Genomic DNA, 18,673 nt, shown 5'->3' on the forward strand with positions numbered 1-18,673 from the left:
TAACGTGGTAAAACTGCCAATCCAATAAGTCAATAAGTGAGTGGAAAAACAAAAGTTTGGTCATGTGCGTGCGGGTTGGGAGCACCTGCTAGGAGGTAGAGTAGAAAAGGGTGTCTCCGACTCGATGGTATCCAAATAACCGGTATTGTCGACCATATTCCAAGATGGCTGAAAGATAGGATTTTCAAAATTGCTCAAATGAATTGTTGAATTTAGTTATATTACCAGTATCAAGATGTTGATGCACATATTGCTAGGTGCGTATGGTTTAGTGATTGTATGAAATAATTATCCATTGCACTATGGCAGAGTAGAGGGGATTTATATTGCTGAATAGAAGTTGGGAAACAGGAGAAAATACGGAACCAACTTTTTCGCGTTTTTAATTTTATTAGCTGCTGGGGATCAGTTTCACAAAAGGTTTAAATCTTGAATCGATTTAATTTCTTCATTAATTTAGTTTATCTTAATTCGATTTAGGCCTTAATCCTTTTTGTGAAACTGGGCCCTGGTTAGTTTCAGTTCTCGTCTCTTGCTTCTTTTTTCAAGTTTAATTCAATTCAAGAAGGCTGAAAGCGTCTTAAACTTTCACCAAGAACCTTAGTGTCTGATGTACCACAGACACTAAGACACGAACGACATTTTCTCGATACTCTTAAATCACTGTGACTTTAAACCACCAGAAATCCAGTTTCACTAAACCGATTGCGAAAAATAAACTCTCTTTACAAACCTCAAACATTCAGTTTTCTTATTATTATATTCATTTGGAGGTTTCTTCATCATAGTCCGTGCTTGATGCGATTTAAATACAGAAATAGCAAAAATGACACAATTTTTTCACTTTGAAACTAGGCATTGTAACACTGTAGTTCGTTAGCAACAAGACACTTGAGGGATGCGTGTCTCATCGCTAAACAGCGCATCATTTTTGTATCTTACATTTAATCGTACTAAAATCGGCTTTATCCTCAAACAAATATAATGAACAAACACAAAACGTCATAAGGTTAGTGTAGATAGTTTATTTATCAAAATCGGTTCTTTATTTGCTGAGATATCGCAGTTTGAACACAGGCAAAAATGCCGACAGTAGTTCTGTCGGCAAAAGTCACGCGAATTTGAATGAACGTGTCTGGGTGGGTGGTTACATAGGATCGTAGAGCAACGTAGATACACTGTGGAGACAGCCACTGCCAGGACTGGGTGAACTTAAACTAAGCCCAAAAAGAACTTAATTATATTCTAAATTCGAAGACCGATAATAGTCTGCTAGCATCATCATTCATCCCATGTTTTGCTAAAATCTCTGATAGATGAAAAGGTCTGATTTTTTTAAAATTGGGGTAACGTAAATTTCTATTGGCCGTACGTTATGAGACTTAGACTGAAAACAGTTCTGAAACTATTGATTATGATAATATGTTGTGTAGAACTGTTTATACCATTATTCTAATAGACACTATTTTGCTAAGGCTCATTCAGATAACTGATATGCACGCGCTCTCAGTCTCAGGTTCAAAAAGCATCCAATTAGTAGAAAATTGGGATCTGACCTAACGATCTATCCTCTTTGTGCTAGTCTAGTGTTTTACCACTGGACCATTGTTTTTTTTTTTGGATTCAGTTCGTTTATGTCTGGTATTATATGATTATATTTCAGGTATCGATTCCCACTAAGAAGTACCTAGCGACTAAAAAAAGAATCAGGTATGGGGAATACTTGGAGTCATAGAAAAGGGATTAAAGGTACTCCTCCTAACTACGGTGGACCGTGGGTTCTACTATACTGCGGTTCAGCTACAAAGTGGCCGAAGATATCAGGTAACGTACTCAATAAGAGAATAGGTGATAATATTTATTTCGGCAAAGAATTTTTGTTACATTCAATATAGTCGTAACACGTAAAGTCATCAAGTATGGACACCATCGGTATGGACTATAGAGGACTAGGTACTATTGAAAAAAAATGAGAGCTAAGAGGCAGTTGAATAAGTTATTGATACAAGAAAAAGTATATGTCAGTTATTAACGCAATAATGACACATAGTTGTTGGTTGTCTAATATAACAATATTCTTTGAACAATTAACTTTGCCTTTACTTGAATAATTGAATTTATGTATTATCAATGAAACTGTCAAGTTCAGAATCGATGTAAATATTGTTCTAGGTCTCTATGGATTCTGTGAACAGCCGTACACATGTCACGGTGAAGAATGTGACCGCGAATCGATTTGTTTACAGTACATGAAAGCGCAATTACATAAATGTCAATTCACCATTGAACTGCAAAGGTAACAATTAAAACCGTTATCTACAACCTTGTTCGTTTCAAAAGTCTAGTACCTAACGAGTGTTCTGGAAACAATAAGGTATTCTAGGTGTAATTTATAAGATCATCATCTAGTAATCAGACTGACTCCAGATGCAAAGTTTTAGAAATTTTGAATGGTCAACTCCGAATGGATTATTGTCTGCATATCACATGGAGAATCTCGTGTCATTTTATGTAAAGCATTTCTACGATGATTGCTTTTTTGGTGAAAACTTGTCTGATTTTTCGTTAAGTGCAATTATAAAAAATTTTAGATATTACGTTATAAAACACAAATAAATCAATATTTTCTGCCACATTCTCGCAGGGTGGCCACTGACCTGGTAAACTGTGGGCATCAGAATAATCTGGGGAAACAATCAGGGATCAAACTCAAGGAATTTGACAAGTTTGTAGAAAACCTGGAAAAATCAGGAAGATAGGATATGCCATCAGACAAAGCAGGTTGATTGGATATGCTATTGGACACTCATCTTGTTCACCAATTTAAACTAATTCTCATTTGTTCTTTTTGAATATCAGATTCAAGAAGTCGTCGATCATGATACCATTTGGCAATATTCCCGACTTGAAGACGAAATCGCGTTGCGGATTCACGTTGTGCGCGAACATTTGCACGAGTCGTAAAAATCTCGCTCTGTTGCTTTTGTATCGTTGGGACAATCTGAGCTACAAGGCGACGTTCATTTGCGTGAACCTAGCGAAGAAAAGCGTCATCGGATTGCTCGACGCCGAGCCGCAGAACATGTCGGTAATACAGTGCGAGTTCAGCCCGGATAATTCGATCGTCGCGGTCGTGTTTTACCACCGATCCGACTCGACGAACTTGTTTCAGTACGATCTGTTTCTGTACTCGTTGGAGACGTTTTCGTGCATCGACGTGTTGTGCTTGAACGACGAGGTGCGGCCGTACATCGCGTTCGACCCGCGTTACGCGAGCTCGCGCATCGCCGTCATCAACTACGGCAAGAAGGGCTCGCCGCAACTCGAGAAGTCGCTCGTCACTTATTGTCTGAATAAACACGCGATCGTCTGCTCGAGCAAGGTCAGTTTGCCGTTCATATTCGGAAACAGTTGCTTCTCGTTGTTGTACACGTTGGACGGACGGTATTTGATTGTGCAGAAAATAAGCGACAATCGACATGGTATCAGCAGCGATACCGATACGTACATATTCGACTCGGACACGTTGCAGCTTTTGTGGCATCATTTCACGCATTTGCCGTCGTTCGGATCGTTCTGCAGCGTGAACTATATGCCGCTGTTCTCGAAATGTTCCAGTCGCATTTGCATTCTCGACGAGAAGCACACCGGGCGTAAGCCGTTTCAAAACGTGGCGATATTTCAACTGCCGCGACCTTTCAACCTACAGCAACTATGCAGAATTCATATACTCGAATGCATCAGCTCATTGAACAAGGTCGATAAGTTACCACTCCCGCATAAAATCAAAGACTTTCTCAAATTTAGTCCCATGTATTACTATTGAAATCTAGGCATTTTAATGGAGCTGAAGTCCCTAACAAACGATATGAGGCCCGTTCAAGCAAAATGATTTTTATGCATCGTAGATCTAGATGGAGGATATGATCCTTTCGTTATTCAATATTTGCCTCTTCCTTACTAATGATAAGCAAATAAGTAAACTAGTCGTGTAAGCTTCAATAGAAATGTCACTAAGATTCGATGTATCAGATATTTATAGCAATCGATATCTTTCTATATATATAAATCATATGTTTTTTATTAGAAATATGTAAGTATACGTGTTCTAGTCTCTGTTAATACTTGATATTTTATCGCAGAAATCGCTTTCACTCGAAGTATTCATTTCAATATTAAGACTGAGTGAACTATAAGATCTGTAATGTGTTCTATTTTGTCTCGCTATGATCTGAATTTTCCCAGTTCGTTTCCAGTCAGCTTTTGTAAAGTAACGCATTCATGTGATAGTCTGTGCTGTATTTGCTGATAATTTTCTGATCGAAGTTCACATTAAGTAGTGTATCTCGAGTTGTTCTAAATGATAGCAATCTCACAATCTCATTGCGGAGTTATTTATTCTACGTCAATGCAATGATTATCTGAAGTGTTATTATAGATTGTCCTATATGGTTTTCCAGGACTAGGCTATCAAGTTCCGCTTGGTGTTTTCGATCATGAAAACTCGAGCACAAAAATGAGCGCGTTTTTTTCTATTGTTCTCATCGACTGTTGAAATATTCAGAGTTTATGCTTATGTTTACGTAGTTTATATAGTTTTATATTGAAGTCAAAGTTTCTTATCGTTACCAGTACAGGTGTATATTGTTTGAATAGAAAAATCATGAGATGTAAATATATGTGGTAGCATTTATTTATGAGCGTAGTCAGCCGGATCAGTTGATCCTGGATCGGTATGTCGTATGAGTTGATCATGCAGTTAAGCTATTGGTCTGCATTTTTTGTACGTATCATTTTGTTCGTTGAATAAGTTTATGTTCTTCAATAGAACCGTTAGGGATTTTAAATGAATATCTATCTATCGTTAACTGTATGTTAAAAATCACAGTCGAAAATTATATCTGCAAACATAGGCCTTTAGTTTTATTGACAAAATTTATGGATCTATGCTACTTGGACAAGGGCCATTTCTTTCAGATTGTTAGAATCGAATAAACTTGATTCTTAAGAAAATAGGTGAAACAGGCTTTTGAATTACGCGATATAAGCACACCACTAATTGATATCTGTAGTAGCAATGACGTAGATTTTGATTCCATCCTGTGTAGTTTAATTCCATAGCAATTACATTCAGTGCCATTGATTTTGTTTTAAAATATATATATATTGCAATAATTCAGTGAAGAGTTCCCTTGTTTTCTAATTCTCACTAGTTTTTCATGGCATTGTATGTCAGAGGTATATATATATATATATATATACATATATATATACAGGCGAGGAAGTACTTGAAAATGCCGAACTGTCACGATGCAGTGTCCTTAAAACTTCAATTGACATGCGGTGATATTTTCACCGACAAGACCTTCAGTTGGGACACTGAAAATGCGTATATTCTCCAGGAAGTAACATTCGAGTGCTTCTCATTGTAGGCTCTATAGTCTTTTAATATGGGGAAAGCAGAGAACCAATATATCACTATAATGTACCGGTATTTTCTCAACTACACCCTCAATAGAGACTTTAGTAGCTTCCTTTCATGCATGTAGCAAATATAATGTTTTACTATGAGGGTTGGATCTAGGAAAATTGGAAGGTAGAAGAAATACAAGACTGCTCAAATTGGATCCTATCAACTCTGTACTCTAGTACCTAGCCGTCGTTCCACGAGGGAACCGTAACGTCTGGTATTCAGACTAATCAACTCTGATAACTGTTCAACTTGGAAACTTGTTGAAATATTCAATGTGACACTATTTAAGTAATACTTAACATCCAACTCGGATATGGCTCAATTTGGACACATTTTCATGGTCCCAGAGGAGTGTCGAATTCACAGCTCTTAACGATCACTGTCTTCATGAAAAGGGAAAACTCAAAGGCAGTGTCTGGTCCCCCCCAAACACCCCCTTAAATCCACCTGAGATTTGAATAAAGCAAAGTCATGAGAGGAAAGACGAGAATGAGAATTCTTACTGCAACTCTTAACATTTTATTTATTCAAACAAAAACAAGTCTTGTGTGTTATAACAGAGAATAATTACTTATCCCCTGAAATCGTATTCGACCATGGCAGGTAATTTGTCATGCTTGAGGACAAATTATCAACACAAGCAGGCGCCTATATTCTAAGAATTTTATAAAAATTACAGCACATCACATGGCAATCTAATATTTGACCTAATTTGATGAAATAATTATTGAGAGAAAACGCCTGATGATTACCACACATATTTATATATCCACATAATGGAATGCATACATAATTATTTACTTGGATACAACTCATGTTGGTCGATTGTCTCTGATAAAAATACGAACTATTTGTTGCCTTAAACAAGAATGTCATGACTAGATTGTGATCGGCTTTTAAATGCATGAAGTTATGATAATTGATTTTGTCGTTGACGGAAAAAGTAGTAATGAAAAGAAAAATAAAACAACGAAACAGATCTAGTCTGATGATGGCAATAAAAATACACGGTGAATGTTCGGGGCTCTGTTTCCCGAGTTATCTCGATGATTATTAGACACAGCCACTCAATTGGACCCTGTACTTCTCCATATGGTACAAATTGTTTTAACAACGGATTTCAATTCAAAACGCTACGTAAACATTTTTGCGTCATGAAATCAACTCTGTATTCTACGGTTATGGTTTAGGTCGTGCTTGGTACACGAAAATAACAAAAATTACATTCTTCCGTTGTTTAGGTCATGCTTGGTATACAAAATAACAAAAAATACATGAAGAGTTTTTGATAATAGCCTTAGAAAAATCGGCCCACATATATTGAAAACACCGGGAAGTAATGCCGACCAACTCAAACGCATAAAACATCATGATTCTGTAATAAATAAAATGCACAAAAGAGCTTGAATATAACACGATATTCTTGAGTACATGGCGGCTAGTCGTTGACTGATTCTCATAATAATCTTCGGTCTCAAATACAAAAACAAGTAAAAGGTATACAGGTATAAAAGTGGATTAGTTGGGGAGATATGCAACACATGTATTTGAAAAAAAAAACGAAACAAATATTAACAATGAAATGATAAAAAAACTGGGGGTTCAGGGACACCGTGCCCATTTGGTGAAATGCCTGACCGTCTCCTGGTGAGCATATACAGAAACCAATGACCGTGAAATTTTTCATTATCATAGAACATGTCATGAGCTACACTACTGATTGGCGATTGATTTTGATTGTGGTTGTAAAATATGCAGCAAGATAATTGATCGAAGCATGTTCTAAATTTCCCCTGAAAGCTTCAAAATTGTGCAAGAACTGCTGATTTTGGCAATCGATAAAAGGCCGCTTGATGGCCGTCTTGATTCTATTCGGGCCAAACTTTTTGGCTGCAGACATGTCTAGTAGGTTAGACACCGGTTTAGATTAGACAATACATCAAAGGGTGTTGAAAATTTCCCAAAATGACTTTGTTTCTTTACGGACGGATGAAAAAAGTGAACATGATAATCCCACTGGAGCAACGTGCCAAGTGGGCAAAAAAGGCTCGACAAAATATTGAACATATAAAGTGATGCTTCATGAACTACCACATGTGAATAAATGCCTAGTCGAGTCGTCTATTGCGTATTTGTACTAATGAGACATTTGAACTTTGTGTACGACAAACAACTAGCGTCAGAAGATTCGAAATCATCTTCAAATACGAAATCTTATAAAAAGGTTAAGATACGTTAACACACCTATGAACAAGTTATGCCATAGTTTTCTAGATTATCAATAAGTCAAGATTAAAAAACATAGTCGCTCAACACACGGTCGACAGCAACGTTCAATACATATTTTGAATGTATTTCTGTACATAAGTACCATGCAATATCATCTAAGAATATCAATGAATTTCTTAGAAATCTGACTACTATCCAGTTTACAAATAAACAGTTGTGCAGCATACAGTAAATTCAATGACAATTTTGAATACAATAGAATTTATCACTAAAACACCATTCATTTTTCTGCATTAAACTTTTTAATACGTATTCATCCCTACGTAACTTTAATATGTACATTATACATCTAAAAAGTCACACAATGTAAGGAGCATCTCTGAAATATACAAAAGCTTCACGGTAAAAAGTTCCTTAGTGAACACCTCTCTATAGTGAATACCTCCAACAATGAACACTAATTGCTCGATCGCACAGGTGTTCACTATAGAGAGGTTTAACTGTATTAAGCAATGCAATCAGATCTCAAGAGCGGCTTCTATTTGGGCTTTGAATCTATCATTATTCGTGTCAACATTTGAATCCCCAATTTGGCCATCTTCATATCTGAAATGAAGAACAATATTTCAATGAATCCCACTCCTGTAACAGAAAACTTCACACAAAAAATAGAACTTACACAAAGAAGAACCTTGTACACACTAAACTATTATCAGTGTTCACCCATACACTTCCATGCTTCTTCAGTTTTGTTGGATGAGCAATAACTGAAAAATACAAAAAAGCTCAATTCATGTACTGGCCTTCTTTAGGACAAGTGATCCCTTGAAATTTATTTTTCGTGTAGGTGTCGTAATTCATCAATGTAAAGGTAAAAGCCTCAATTGAAGCCTCTTATTATATTTCTGTATTTTTATAGACTGACAGAAAAGGAATAATTCAGTTTGTTTGTCCATGGATAATTTACGTTCTGATTACCTTCACAAAGGGCGATACATGTCAGATTCCGGCTGGTTAAAAATCTTGGTTTCTGAAATGAGCACATAATGTACGATACGTTCATGAAATTAAGAGTCTAAGTCTTCCCACTACAGAATTATATACACTTACCCCGGATTCACCGGAGCCACTAGATTTTTTCTGGCATAGTTGTTTACAATTGCCGTATCCCATGCCCGAATAACCAAACGATAAACTGCCGGACGGGCTGAGGTAAATACCTTCACCGTACGCCGCACCATGCATCTAGAATCAACAATATCTTCAATAGTAACACGATAATGATTTATAATGGGAAAATGCCTTAATTTTCGAAACTAGTTTCTTTTCGAATCTGACCTGATGTTTAGTTCCCGATGCATTGATTAAACCATTTCTCATTATTGAATGCCAGTTCTCAATATGTGAGCCACTAAAATCAGAATACGTAATTGACAAATCTATGAAAATGACTTAATACTACAATGTATTCGATTCGCACGAAAATAAAACGTACTGAAACGCAAATATGCTGCCGTGCTCTTTTTTAGCAGTGCGGAACATAGCTTCTTTAGCTGGCGGACTACATAATAACAGAAACTGATGAGGTGTATGCATAAATTTCAATTGCTGAAATTAAAGATAAACACATCATATAACATGTAACTCAAATGTGAAATAGATGAATCATTTTTCGCGGGAAATTTACCTTTTCTTTCGGTAGTTTTACGATATGTGACCTGTTACTCGTTATTATCCTAAAAATCGTACGCAAATAAATGCCAACATTATTAAACAAGATTACGGTTGACGCATTCGTATTATCAGATCACTTACCATTGAAGTAATGGGTATGCCAGTATATCGCGTTTATCCATTTCTTGTTTGAGTTTATTGCCAAGTAATTTCGTCATGACAGCCATGATAGGAAACGTATCTAAGGCACGTTGTACTCGCTGATAATCCCGAAACTGCAGGAAACACATTAATAAACTATAACAGTATTTCAATTCCAAATAATCAGATCAGATCTACTACAAATTATTATTATACCTTTGGATGTAGAGCCAACTCTGTAGGATTTTTTGGGTCGACTATGGTCGGAAATGGATCGAATATAACTTCTTTTCGGTGAGACCGACAAGCGGCACTTGCCATCGCGATGAGCAAGTCTACAACCTGAATAGAGAGATTAAGATACGAGTACATGAAGAATTCTTCTGACTCAAATCGAGGTAAAACTCATGTAGATATGTTTACCTCGGCTCCTGTAGCGATATCATCAGCGGCATCAGACATGACACCTAACGTTTGGAATGCAAATACACATAATTCCCGAGCGCACACCGCCGGCTATGAAAAAAATATGATATGAAAAACCATGTATTAACTATTTAACGAATAAAATGCACGGGCTCTTCGGAATATGCAGCGAAATTCGAGCGGTACCTTGAGCATTGCGCCGTTTTGAAAGACGTGCTGTTCATCACATACTACGCAATACTCGTTCAGCGTTGGAATTCGTTGGCATGTGTATTGCATGACCTGACACAAAAAACCGAATTCCAATCCGGGGATTTTCTTCGCCATTTGACCGGAACTCGTACTCGTCGGCATCAGAGTTAAGTCGGCTTCACCCGCCGTCGCGACTGCTGCCACCATGTCGGCTACGGCCGGAGTACCGGCGCTGAATTGACGCCTCGTTTTTGACGCTTTGTCAGGTGGAATTTTACCGGTTGATAGCTGTCGACCGGTTGTAGTGGGAGGTTTAGTGGTTAAGCTTCGAGCTGCTGGTGTTTCGTCGACTATCATACAATCAACGTTACTGTAGAAACAACATTGAAAATCGTGATAAAATTTATCTTAAATTCATTATTGCAACGTAACATGATAAATTCCCACGACACAAAAAGAACAACAATTACAAAAGGCGTCCTCGAGCTTTAGTTTATTTCAACTTTTTGACTTTATCTTCAGGAATATAGTATCTTGATTATTCATGAAGATGTCTATTGGGATAGAGTCGAAACAATGAAAATGCACTATAGTTCATTTCCAGGAATATTGTCCTATTCAGTAGGTCCTACGCTTGGTGATTAGGATTACATAGTCAAAAGGTTGAAAATAAATCATAAACTACATGCATAGCTCAAGCAAACCTTTCGGACTCATTATTCTTTTAGTATTGTGGGATTTTACATGAACAAAGTTTTTCGTCAAGATTATCGAAAATCTTTTTCGAGTCTTACTGATCTGTAGATGAAGACGCGAGAAATTCAGTTGCTTCTTGAATATTTCCTTGTGTCATGATTAAAGCGTTTCTAGCCAGAGAATGTTCGAAACCCATATCGATTAATGTAGCTAATGAGTGATCATTCACTGATTTTTCGTTGTTGTCGCTCGTTGGTTTGTCATCATTCATGCTGATAATAAACCAAATGATAAGTGTTATTTGGATGAGGGATGAACGATTTTAGGACGGAAATATACTATGCCCGGGTTCTTTTTTCAGCACTTTTGTAAGTCAAAAGTGACACTTAAGACCACAGCCCTCATCCTAATCGTCCTTGTCTATCATGCATAATTGTCCACAAAATAAAGTCAAAAGTAAGCCCTTTAAAGCAACTATGTAAGTCCTAATTGACACTTTTCTTGTCATTTAAAACCGCTCTCCTCATCCTTACTATCCTCGTCTATGACAGATGATTGTCCAAAAAATTATCTGGGATACCAATAGTCAAAAGTAAGCACTTCCTGAGCACTTTCTGAAATTTTAGTGAAATGTAACCACTTTTTAAGGGCTTTACTTAGTTTTTTCAGAAAGAAGTAAGTATTTTAAGCAGTTTAAAGACTGGCTATAAACCCTGCTACACTGACTAATTTTTCAATCAATGAATGAGTTTTATCTACCTTTGATTGCCAAGATGTGTCTCGTCTTTTGCACGTCCTTTCTTGCGGAGGGGTGACGACTCGGTCAGCGATCCAACCGGCACAATATGTTGCTTAGCTACGTACTCGTTACTCAATTTCTTCCATTCTTGGGATATGAATGCTTCAAGTATCCTGCAAATATACCGGTCATCATAAAAACAATCCTTAAAAATTCTTGAAAATTCTTCTTTGTTGTTGATTTTGGGCCAGTTGCTCAAAAGTTGGTTAGGAATTAACCAGCGGACAGATGACGAAGTGACAATTAAAAGTTCATTGTTACTATGGTATTTATCCGCCGGTTATCTTTCACACAATTTTGAGCAACTGAGGCCCTTTGTTGTTATGTTTAAGATGAATTTCACTTACTTTCGAAGCTGACTCCCGAGACCGAATCTTTCTTTGTTCGATGGTTGAAAAACTTCGATCTTCGGTTCTGAAATACGAGATCGAGATTTTATCCGCGTAAGCATCAAATCAGCTTCAGTAAGAAACGAAATACTTAACAAATAACAGTGAACTGCAAGAGATGAGGCGGAATCTTACCAGATGCATCTAGATATCCAGTAAACGATAAATGAAGGCGTACTACGATTGGCTCCGCTCGAATTATTTTCCAAGCTTTCGCCGTCTCTTCCTACAAAACGATAACCATACAGAAACTAGTACATGAACATATCACGAAAAATTCACGGGTTCTCTCGAATTGGATGCATTGAATTGGGAAACTATGGAAGACGAAGACAAACGACTCAACCCGTAAATAACGCCAAGATTAGAGCGAAATACAGAGTATGTGAGTTAACAATTAATTAATTTGAACAGTGAGTTAATTGAAACAAGTAATAAATCATTAGATGAAAACGTCTAAATCTACCTCTAAAAATGACATGTCTATATTGAATTCTATATCAATATCATCTATGGATCCGAACAACCTGAAAAACATCATAAGTCAGCTCGACATACCAGACGCTTCATAAAGATAAAGCTCGAGATGAGATTTTCGCGATCATTGCAAGACCTACCTATAATTGATGGCGCTTTCGCCGTAACGTTGATTCACTAAATCCATGTCATGTGAAAGGAGCGGGTTGATTTCACTTTTATAATGATCGACTTCGACGCTCTAGATAAATGACAAATGATATTTACAAGCCCTGATTAAGTCAGCAATGAATCACAGTGACCCAATGAGTACCACTGGCACTTGGTCGTCAGTATTTAACTTTCCTAGGAGTAGGAAAGTTTCTCCATGACAATGTGCCCAGTGAATTCTCGAAGCCATTTGCTAGAAAATCAAATGCTGATAGCATTGGTTACGTAGATGTTATCACAGAAGGTAATAATCAATGTGACGTATTTAGGATATTCAGGAGTTGACTTGATGAAATAGTTCCATCATGCAGGTTTACTTTCAATGCCAGTCAGCAATGAAACCTGGAACCTCCAAAATCAATAGAGTTCTTCCCCACACAACCCAAAATTTCAAAAGATTTCATCCACTGGTTCAGCCTGTGTCTTGTTTGCGACATTGACGGCTGCTAGTCAACTTTCTCGAAAGGTGGAACCTCTAAAATCAACACAGTTGTTTACTACATGATCATAAAAAACTGTCATAGAATTTAAAAAGGATTCCATCCACTGGGTCAGCCTGAATCTTGTATGCAAGAAAAGGTGTGATTGAAGTCCCCTTTCGCTACGCAGAGTGACAAGGGACCATGGGCATCCCCAAGATTTTTTTTGGGGAGTTCGATTTTAGGAATAGAAGGGGGTCTGGGGAAAATTTTGAGAATCTCGTGCAAGCAGGCACGTTCTAGTGCAATCTGAGGCTGATAGATCGACTGGTTCCCGTTTACTTTGCATGTATCGATTTTATTTTGCCAATTTAGCAAATGCAGACCATGCGCCGACGTTCGTCGACATTTGAAAATTCAAAAAAGGCTTCGTTCGAACTACCATACTCCCCTTAGGGACGCCCATGGGGACTAAGTAAACGATGTCATCGATGGTATCTGATAGAGCAAACTGTCTATAGGTGGAACGAACTTCTTAATTACCTCGTTATCGTTATAATAATACTCATAATCGTATTCATCTTCTGATTCGGAACGTTCGACGACGTCGATGATCTCGACGGATTCCGCATCGGAAACGCAATCGGAATAATGAGATTCTTCGCTGACCATTCGCATCAACGACGTGTTCTGCGTCGTCGTCGGCGGCGGTGGTGGCGGCGGTTCGATTTTCGTCAAAGTCGGCGAGTTTTCGATCTTGCACGTCGAATTGATGATCGCCGGTTCGTCGACGATCGTCATCGTCTTTTCTTGAACCGGATGACGGACAGGAGTCGGCGGTAACGAGGATATCGGAGACGGAGGCAGCGGTACTCGAACTTCTTTATTCAATTCTATAGAAATTTGATTACTTTTTATCAGGTATAATCCATGGGATCAAGAAAGTCGCACACCATCTAAGTCAAAATGTTCGCCATGGCGGGTATAAATTGGAACAGCCAGAAACTTGATTTTCAATGGGCCTTATCACTGGAACACTGGACCTACCCCAGGGTGGCCACTTTCCGCCGTTTGAAAATCCCTGAGTTTTCCATGTGATTACACAAAATTCCCGGCGTGAATCAAGAGAAATTTCTCGGTTCAAAATGTTACATTTCATTCATTTTACATGTGCCCAAACATTATCCAAATTCCCTGAGTTTTCCAGATTTTTGGTAAAATTTGTCAAATTCCCGGAATATCCCCTGATCTTCCTGATTTTTCCAGGTTTTCCAGGCCAGTACCCACTCTGATTACACAATACATCGTGCATTACCCAGAACAATTATAAACTTTGACTGGATCGTCAGGTGAATACAATATATCGTATAGATTTAGAAACTCAAGAATATAATGCTACTTTTATTACCTTTTGAGAGTTTAGTAAAAAGAATTGGAATTCTGTCAGAGGCGATGCGGCCTTTGGCGCCTTTTTTACCATCAGAGCGACTTATCAACGTTTGATCTGTAGAAAAACACAAATGGTAAGATTGAGAATTTAAGATCGCTTTCTAGTATCTCGTTTTCCAGACACGTATAGCGTTTCACTAATTGTACTTTTTCCCGGCTGACACTTCCAATTTCTGCAGCATAATAAATTCTAAATCCATATCTTCCCAATATTTGTCTTTTCTTGAATGAATTAAATGAAGAATTAAATCATTCCATATTTTCATAGTTCAAATGGAGTTTTTGAGTTATGATCTTTTATATTTCAGCAAGACTACCCCCACCCCAAATCTCCTCAGGCCGGTCGCTCAAAAGTTGGTTAGATTTAACCAGTGGATAGTTGATGTAGTGACAATTAAAAGTCATTGTTACTATGGTATTTATCTGCCGGTTATCTTTAACCAACTTTTGAACAACCAGCCTTGAATGTTAGTGGTAGTAATCCTGAGATATCTTAAATAGTGTAGTGATATCAAATTCATCAATTACCTGGATAATCATCAGAGAGGTTGAATATAAAGTGTATTTCGGACAGAAACTTTTTACACGAGAACTTGAATATGTTTTCTTCCCGTTGAAAAACTGAAATATGTGAATTCAAAGACATATAATCATCATCGATAAAAAACGAACCAACTTTCCAAAATTATCGGCTGATCTTGGCCCCTACAATCGTATACTTAATTCGAACTTGGGGCGGGCCGAATTAGATTAGAGATAAGGTATAGAAATCAAAGGATCTTTATCAGTGCATTAGTTTTATCTTACCAAAATTCCTGAATGGGCACTTGCTATCTTTTGAACATGTGTCAATAACTGCGGCTACATCGACGTTCATCAATTCCCTTCTGTTCTCCATGTTAACAACAACGGCGCTCGTTCAACTCCTTCTTCAAACCTTCTACCAGCTAAATCGCCATCTCAAAAGTGAAACTTCTTTTTTATCGAATTTCTAAAAGGGTATTACAACTCTTAGTGCAATATGTATGTACTTTTTTGACAGATCAGAAATTTACTTCCTGATTCGGCAGCGAAGTGAGCGACCGATTCAAAAACAAGACACTAATCTACGGACTCGGACTTTCATCCGAACCGTGAATCAATCGCTCGCTTTGGTTATTTACATTTTCTATGGCAACAACTTCTAGATCAAATCGAAAGCGTTTTAACCCCATCCGGCTGTATTATGGGATCAGGAGCGAGTTCGAGAGTTAAAGATATATCTATAGCTCGTTCTGAAAGTTTGGAAGACTCGAATTCGGGATCAAAAACCAAAAGGTAAGCCCTGATGAAAAACTTTCAATTTCAATTCAATCAAATTCATTTTATTGTGTATGTTAAGATGTCAAATCCATAGTTTAACCATTTTTTATTTCAATAGGGATCGTTGTTGCCAATGTGGCCTTGTTTCAGACGCAGAGGTACGTATTCAATTATTACTTTAAAAGAAACAATTATCGGAAGTTCTGTCCACAATTATTAATTGATGATATAATCATTGTTAGCACCTATGGATCTATAACAACCATTTCAGGGTAATCGTAGACCATAGTCATAAAATATAAGCCTAATAGCGAGTGAATTCTCATATTTTCAGTTGATCCAATCAGATCAGAGGTTGACAATTACCTGGGTTGATCAAGCGGAGGCAAAAATAAAGTCTTTGGAATGGAGGGTAAGTCTGGTAGACTGATGTTGATCTCAGTATTTCCAAGCGAAAGCGAGACATCGAGGCCGATAAAAATAGGCTGTAAAGCCTTCAATGGATCCGTTAATCGATGATCATGATGATTTCACAGTTAATTAGCAAAACCAACAGTTGATGATTTAACAGTTCTGACAATTTCGAAGTTTTGACTAATCTTCAGCATCAGAGAAAAAAAAATAACATGATAATGATGTACAGAAATTTAAAGTACCGTCTACTAAGGAAGGTTAGGGACAGGAACTTAACTGTCAGAATGAATATTAGATGATGAACTATGGGTTATGCTTATCAAGCCTAAAAGTTTTGAGATATGAAAACCACTTCTAATAGATTCGAGTTGAAGTTGAATTCAGCGATCGAAAAATTGATTTAAATTTTAGTTGGCAGAAGCAGAAAGTCAGAAACTTGATTTGACCGATCAAATCCAAGCTTTAGAAGAACATGTGAATTCGCTGTGCTCTAAAACGCTCGAAACACAGTCCGGATTGGAATGTTCAGAAACGGTGAAATTAAAGGACGCCCATATAAAAAAATTGGAGAAGGAAACAAAAGCCGTTCATGACGAAATACACAATTTAGTAAGTATTTTAATCTGGATCTTGTTCTGAAGTTGTGGGGGACTTCGAGAAAAAATACTACGAGCAGTCTAAATGTCATCAAAGATTGAATAAAATTTCTTGAATTTTGGTTTTTTGTATCGGAGGAAATACTACTTATCTCATCATCTTTAATCAATTTTAACCGGTAGTTAATGCTAGTTAGAAAAAGTAAACTTTTTTTCCAACAGAGAGTGAGGTATAAGAAGAAATTGCGAGCTGCAAATACAAAACTTATCACCGCGCGACAAGAAACTTCACTGAGAATATTCGAATTGAAAGGTGAAATCGAAAAACTTACTGATGAAAAGAGCGGTCTTCAAGGTGCGTCATGTTAAAATTTGAAATGAAAATTTCAACGAAAAATGTTTTCATTTCTCAAATCAGATTGTGATTATGAGTTGGATTTCAGAGTCAAAATGAGTTCATTTTCAATTGTATTAATTAATGGCTGGGTCAAATTCACTCAAAACACCAGGGCCTGGTTTCATAGACTGAGTATCAAAGTTATCCCTAGGGGTAAATCCTCAATCAGGGTAACAACCACCGTGGTTACAATAAGAAACAATGGTAATAACTGACATATTTCAAAATGTTCCCAGGGACTATTTTTCTTCCACATCTATGAAACCCAGCCCAGGAATTGGGTCCAGAAGTGTCAGTCAAATGGCTCACCTATGTATATTGTTAAACTTTCAGATGATTTACGCAAGTATCAGAAAACTCCGGTGCCAACTGCTGTAAACTCAAATGCCGATTCAGAAGAGGATAGTAGGACGCAGATTATATTACAACTTTCTCAGCAAATTACCGAACAAAATGACAAAATTCATAAACTAGAAAATCAGTTATCCGATGTTAAAAATGTGTCGAGCCGTCCGAATAGTTCTAAAGTTGACGGCGATAAATCAGCCGAGAGTTCAGCCGAACTGAAATCGATAGCTGGCGAAATGCAAGCGTCGAAAGAAACGACTGTAAAACACAGACCGAAATCGTCGGCCGGTAATCGGAAATCATCGGGAATGAGCCGAGATTCGGGACTGGCGAGTCGTGAGAATTCTAGTTACGTTCGACCGGTCTCCGGACGCGTATTCTCGGCGAGTAGTAACATTTCAGTAATAACGGGATCGGATATTTCGTTATCGACGCCGCCGGATACCGACAGAATCGGCTCGTCGAAAACGAACGCGTCGTCGTCGTCCACCATCGGTTCCGCGAATAACGGCGACGTCAGCGATTTAGAGTTTGACGGAGCCGAATTGCTGGAAGATTTCATCGTTCCGAATGAAGCTTCGTTAAAACTGTTAAAAGAAATGGATAAACGAGTGATAACTCCCGTGCAAATAAACAGTCCTAGAATTAAGGTTAAATAGATTCAGAGTTTATTTGTCTCCTTTCCTTTCTTTGTCCTGCTGTGATAATTGGTGCAATTTCGACCCCACTAACTGCTGTGATCAATATCGACCGTCCTTAAAAATTTATGTCAAATAAACTTAAGACATATGCAAATCAATATTCGCTGTTTTTTATTTCATCATTGTCATCATTATCAGATCTTTTGGTTACGAGCCATTCCGCCTAGCCCATTCTTGAGGATGTCCTTAGGTGCTGCTCAATAAGAATTGTGACAATTGGTGTAGTGTATTTGTTTTACTAAGGCGTTTTAAAAATTTTATTGTTATTCCTGTATTGTGAATTCTTCATTGGTATGTGTCCCGATTTGTACACTTAAGGATAAATAAAGATTAATTGAATT

The 18,673-nt window shown here is 37.5% G+C and overlaps 3 protein-coding genes across 5 annotated transcripts; 2 read left to right on the plus strand and 1 right to left on the minus strand.

The window, feature by feature from the left end:
- The first annotated feature begins 49 nt into the window (after positions 1-49).
- On the plus strand, positions 50-3,826 carry LOC141906466 (uncharacterized). Its single transcript, XM_074795766.1, has 4 exons — positions 50-257; positions 1,664-1,824; positions 2,173-2,296; positions 2,860-3,826. The coding sequence occupies exons 2-4, from the start codon at positions 1,713-1,715 to the stop codon at positions 3,824-3,826; spliced, it is 1,203 nt and encodes a 400-aa protein (XP_074651867.1). The 5' UTR covers positions 50-257; positions 1,664-1,712.
- An 11-nt stretch (positions 3,827-3,837) lies between these two features.
- Positions 3,838-18,421, plus strand: LOC141906465 (uncharacterized). Of its 3 annotated transcripts, none has more exons than XM_074795763.1 (8): positions 4,758-4,783; positions 14,549-14,648; positions 15,617-15,891; positions 15,995-16,034; positions 16,211-16,288; positions 16,702-16,899; positions 17,109-17,241; positions 17,617-18,421. In XM_074795763.1, exons 3-8 carry the CDS (start codon positions 15,800-15,802, stop codon positions 18,288-18,290), a joined length of 1,215 nt encoding a protein of 404 aa, XP_074651864.1. In that variant the 5' UTR covers positions 4,758-4,783; positions 14,549-14,648; positions 15,617-15,799; the 3' UTR covers positions 18,291-18,421. The 3 variants fall into 3 exon arrangements, with proteins under 3 accessions (XP_074651866.1, XP_074651864.1, XP_074651865.1); XM_074795764.1 differs by having other exon boundaries at positions 4,766-4,783; positions 14,542-14,648; positions 15,762-15,891; XM_074795765.1 differs by lacking the exon at positions 14,549-14,648 and having other exon boundaries at positions 3,838-4,783; positions 15,762-15,891.
- LOC141906463 (protein mono-ADP-ribosyltransferase PARP6-like) lies at positions 5,978-15,656 on the minus strand. The gene is made up of 21 exons (XM_074795760.1): positions 15,382-15,656; positions 15,103-15,195; positions 14,534-14,629; positions 13,669-14,018; positions 12,637-12,737; positions 12,486-12,546; positions 12,155-12,245; positions 11,978-12,044; positions 11,591-11,743; positions 10,930-11,103; positions 10,130-10,505; positions 9,941-10,033; positions 9,734-9,859; positions 9,518-9,651; positions 9,390-9,438; positions 9,198-9,310; positions 9,041-9,113; positions 8,813-8,947; positions 8,681-8,732; positions 8,382-8,469; positions 5,978-8,308 (listed from the first exon to the last, which is right to left on the minus strand). Exons 1-21 carry the CDS (start codon positions 15,470-15,472, stop codon positions 8,221-8,223), a joined length of 2,604 nt encoding a protein of 867 aa, XP_074651861.1. The 5' UTR covers positions 15,473-15,656; the 3' UTR covers positions 5,978-8,220.
- Positions 18,422-18,673: the final 252 nt, after the last annotated feature.

Source organism: Tubulanus polymorphus, chromosome 5 (genome assembly GCF_964204645.1).
Source record: "Tubulanus polymorphus chromosome 5, tnTubPoly1.2, whole genome shotgun sequence".
NCBI lineage: Eukaryota > Metazoa > Nemertea > Palaeonemertea > Tubulaniformes > Tubulanidae > Tubulanus > Tubulanus polymorphus.

What these genes read in the sequence shown, in the direction of transcription:
- LOC141906466 (XM_074795766.1), top strand. Translation starts at nt 1,713, where the DNA reads ATGGGGAATACTTGGAGTCATAGAAAAGGGATTAAAGGTACTCCTCCT. An exon ending in AAAGTGGCCGAAGATATCAG is followed by an intron (nt 1,825 to 2,172) that starts GTAACGTACTCA and finishes ATATTGTTCTAG; the next exon opens with GTCTCTATGGATTCTGTGAA. An exon ending in TTCACCATTGAACTGCAAAG is followed by an intron (nt 2,297 to 2,859) that starts GTAACAATTAAA and finishes TTTGAATATCAG; the next exon opens with ATTCAAGAAGTCGTCGATCA.
- LOC141906463 (XM_074795760.1), bottom strand. Translation starts at nt 15,472, where the DNA reads ATGGAGAACAGAAGGGAATTGATGAACGTCGATGTAGCCGCAGTTATT. An exon ending in GGCAGCATATTTGCGTTTCA is followed by an intron (nt 9,114 to 9,197) that starts GTACGTTTTATT and finishes TTCTGATTTTAG; the next exon opens with TGGCTCACATATTGAGAACT. An exon ending in CATCGGGAACTAAACATCAG is followed by an intron (nt 8,948 to 9,040) that starts GTCAGATTCGAA and finishes TGTTGATTCTAG; the next exon opens with ATGCATGGTGCGGCGTACGG.
- LOC141906465 (XM_074795765.1), top strand. Translation starts at nt 15,800, where the DNA reads ATGGGATCAGGAGCGAGTTCGAGAGTTAAAGATATATCTATAGCTCGT. An exon ending in TCGGGATCAAAAACCAAAAG is followed by an intron (nt 15,892 to 15,994) that starts GTAAGCCCTGAT and finishes TTATTTCAATAG; the next exon opens with GGATCGTTGTTGCCAATGTG. An exon ending in ATGACGAAATACACAATTTA is followed by an intron (nt 16,900 to 17,108) that starts GTAAGTATTTTA and finishes TTTTTCCAACAG; the next exon opens with AGAGTGAGGTATAAGAAGAA.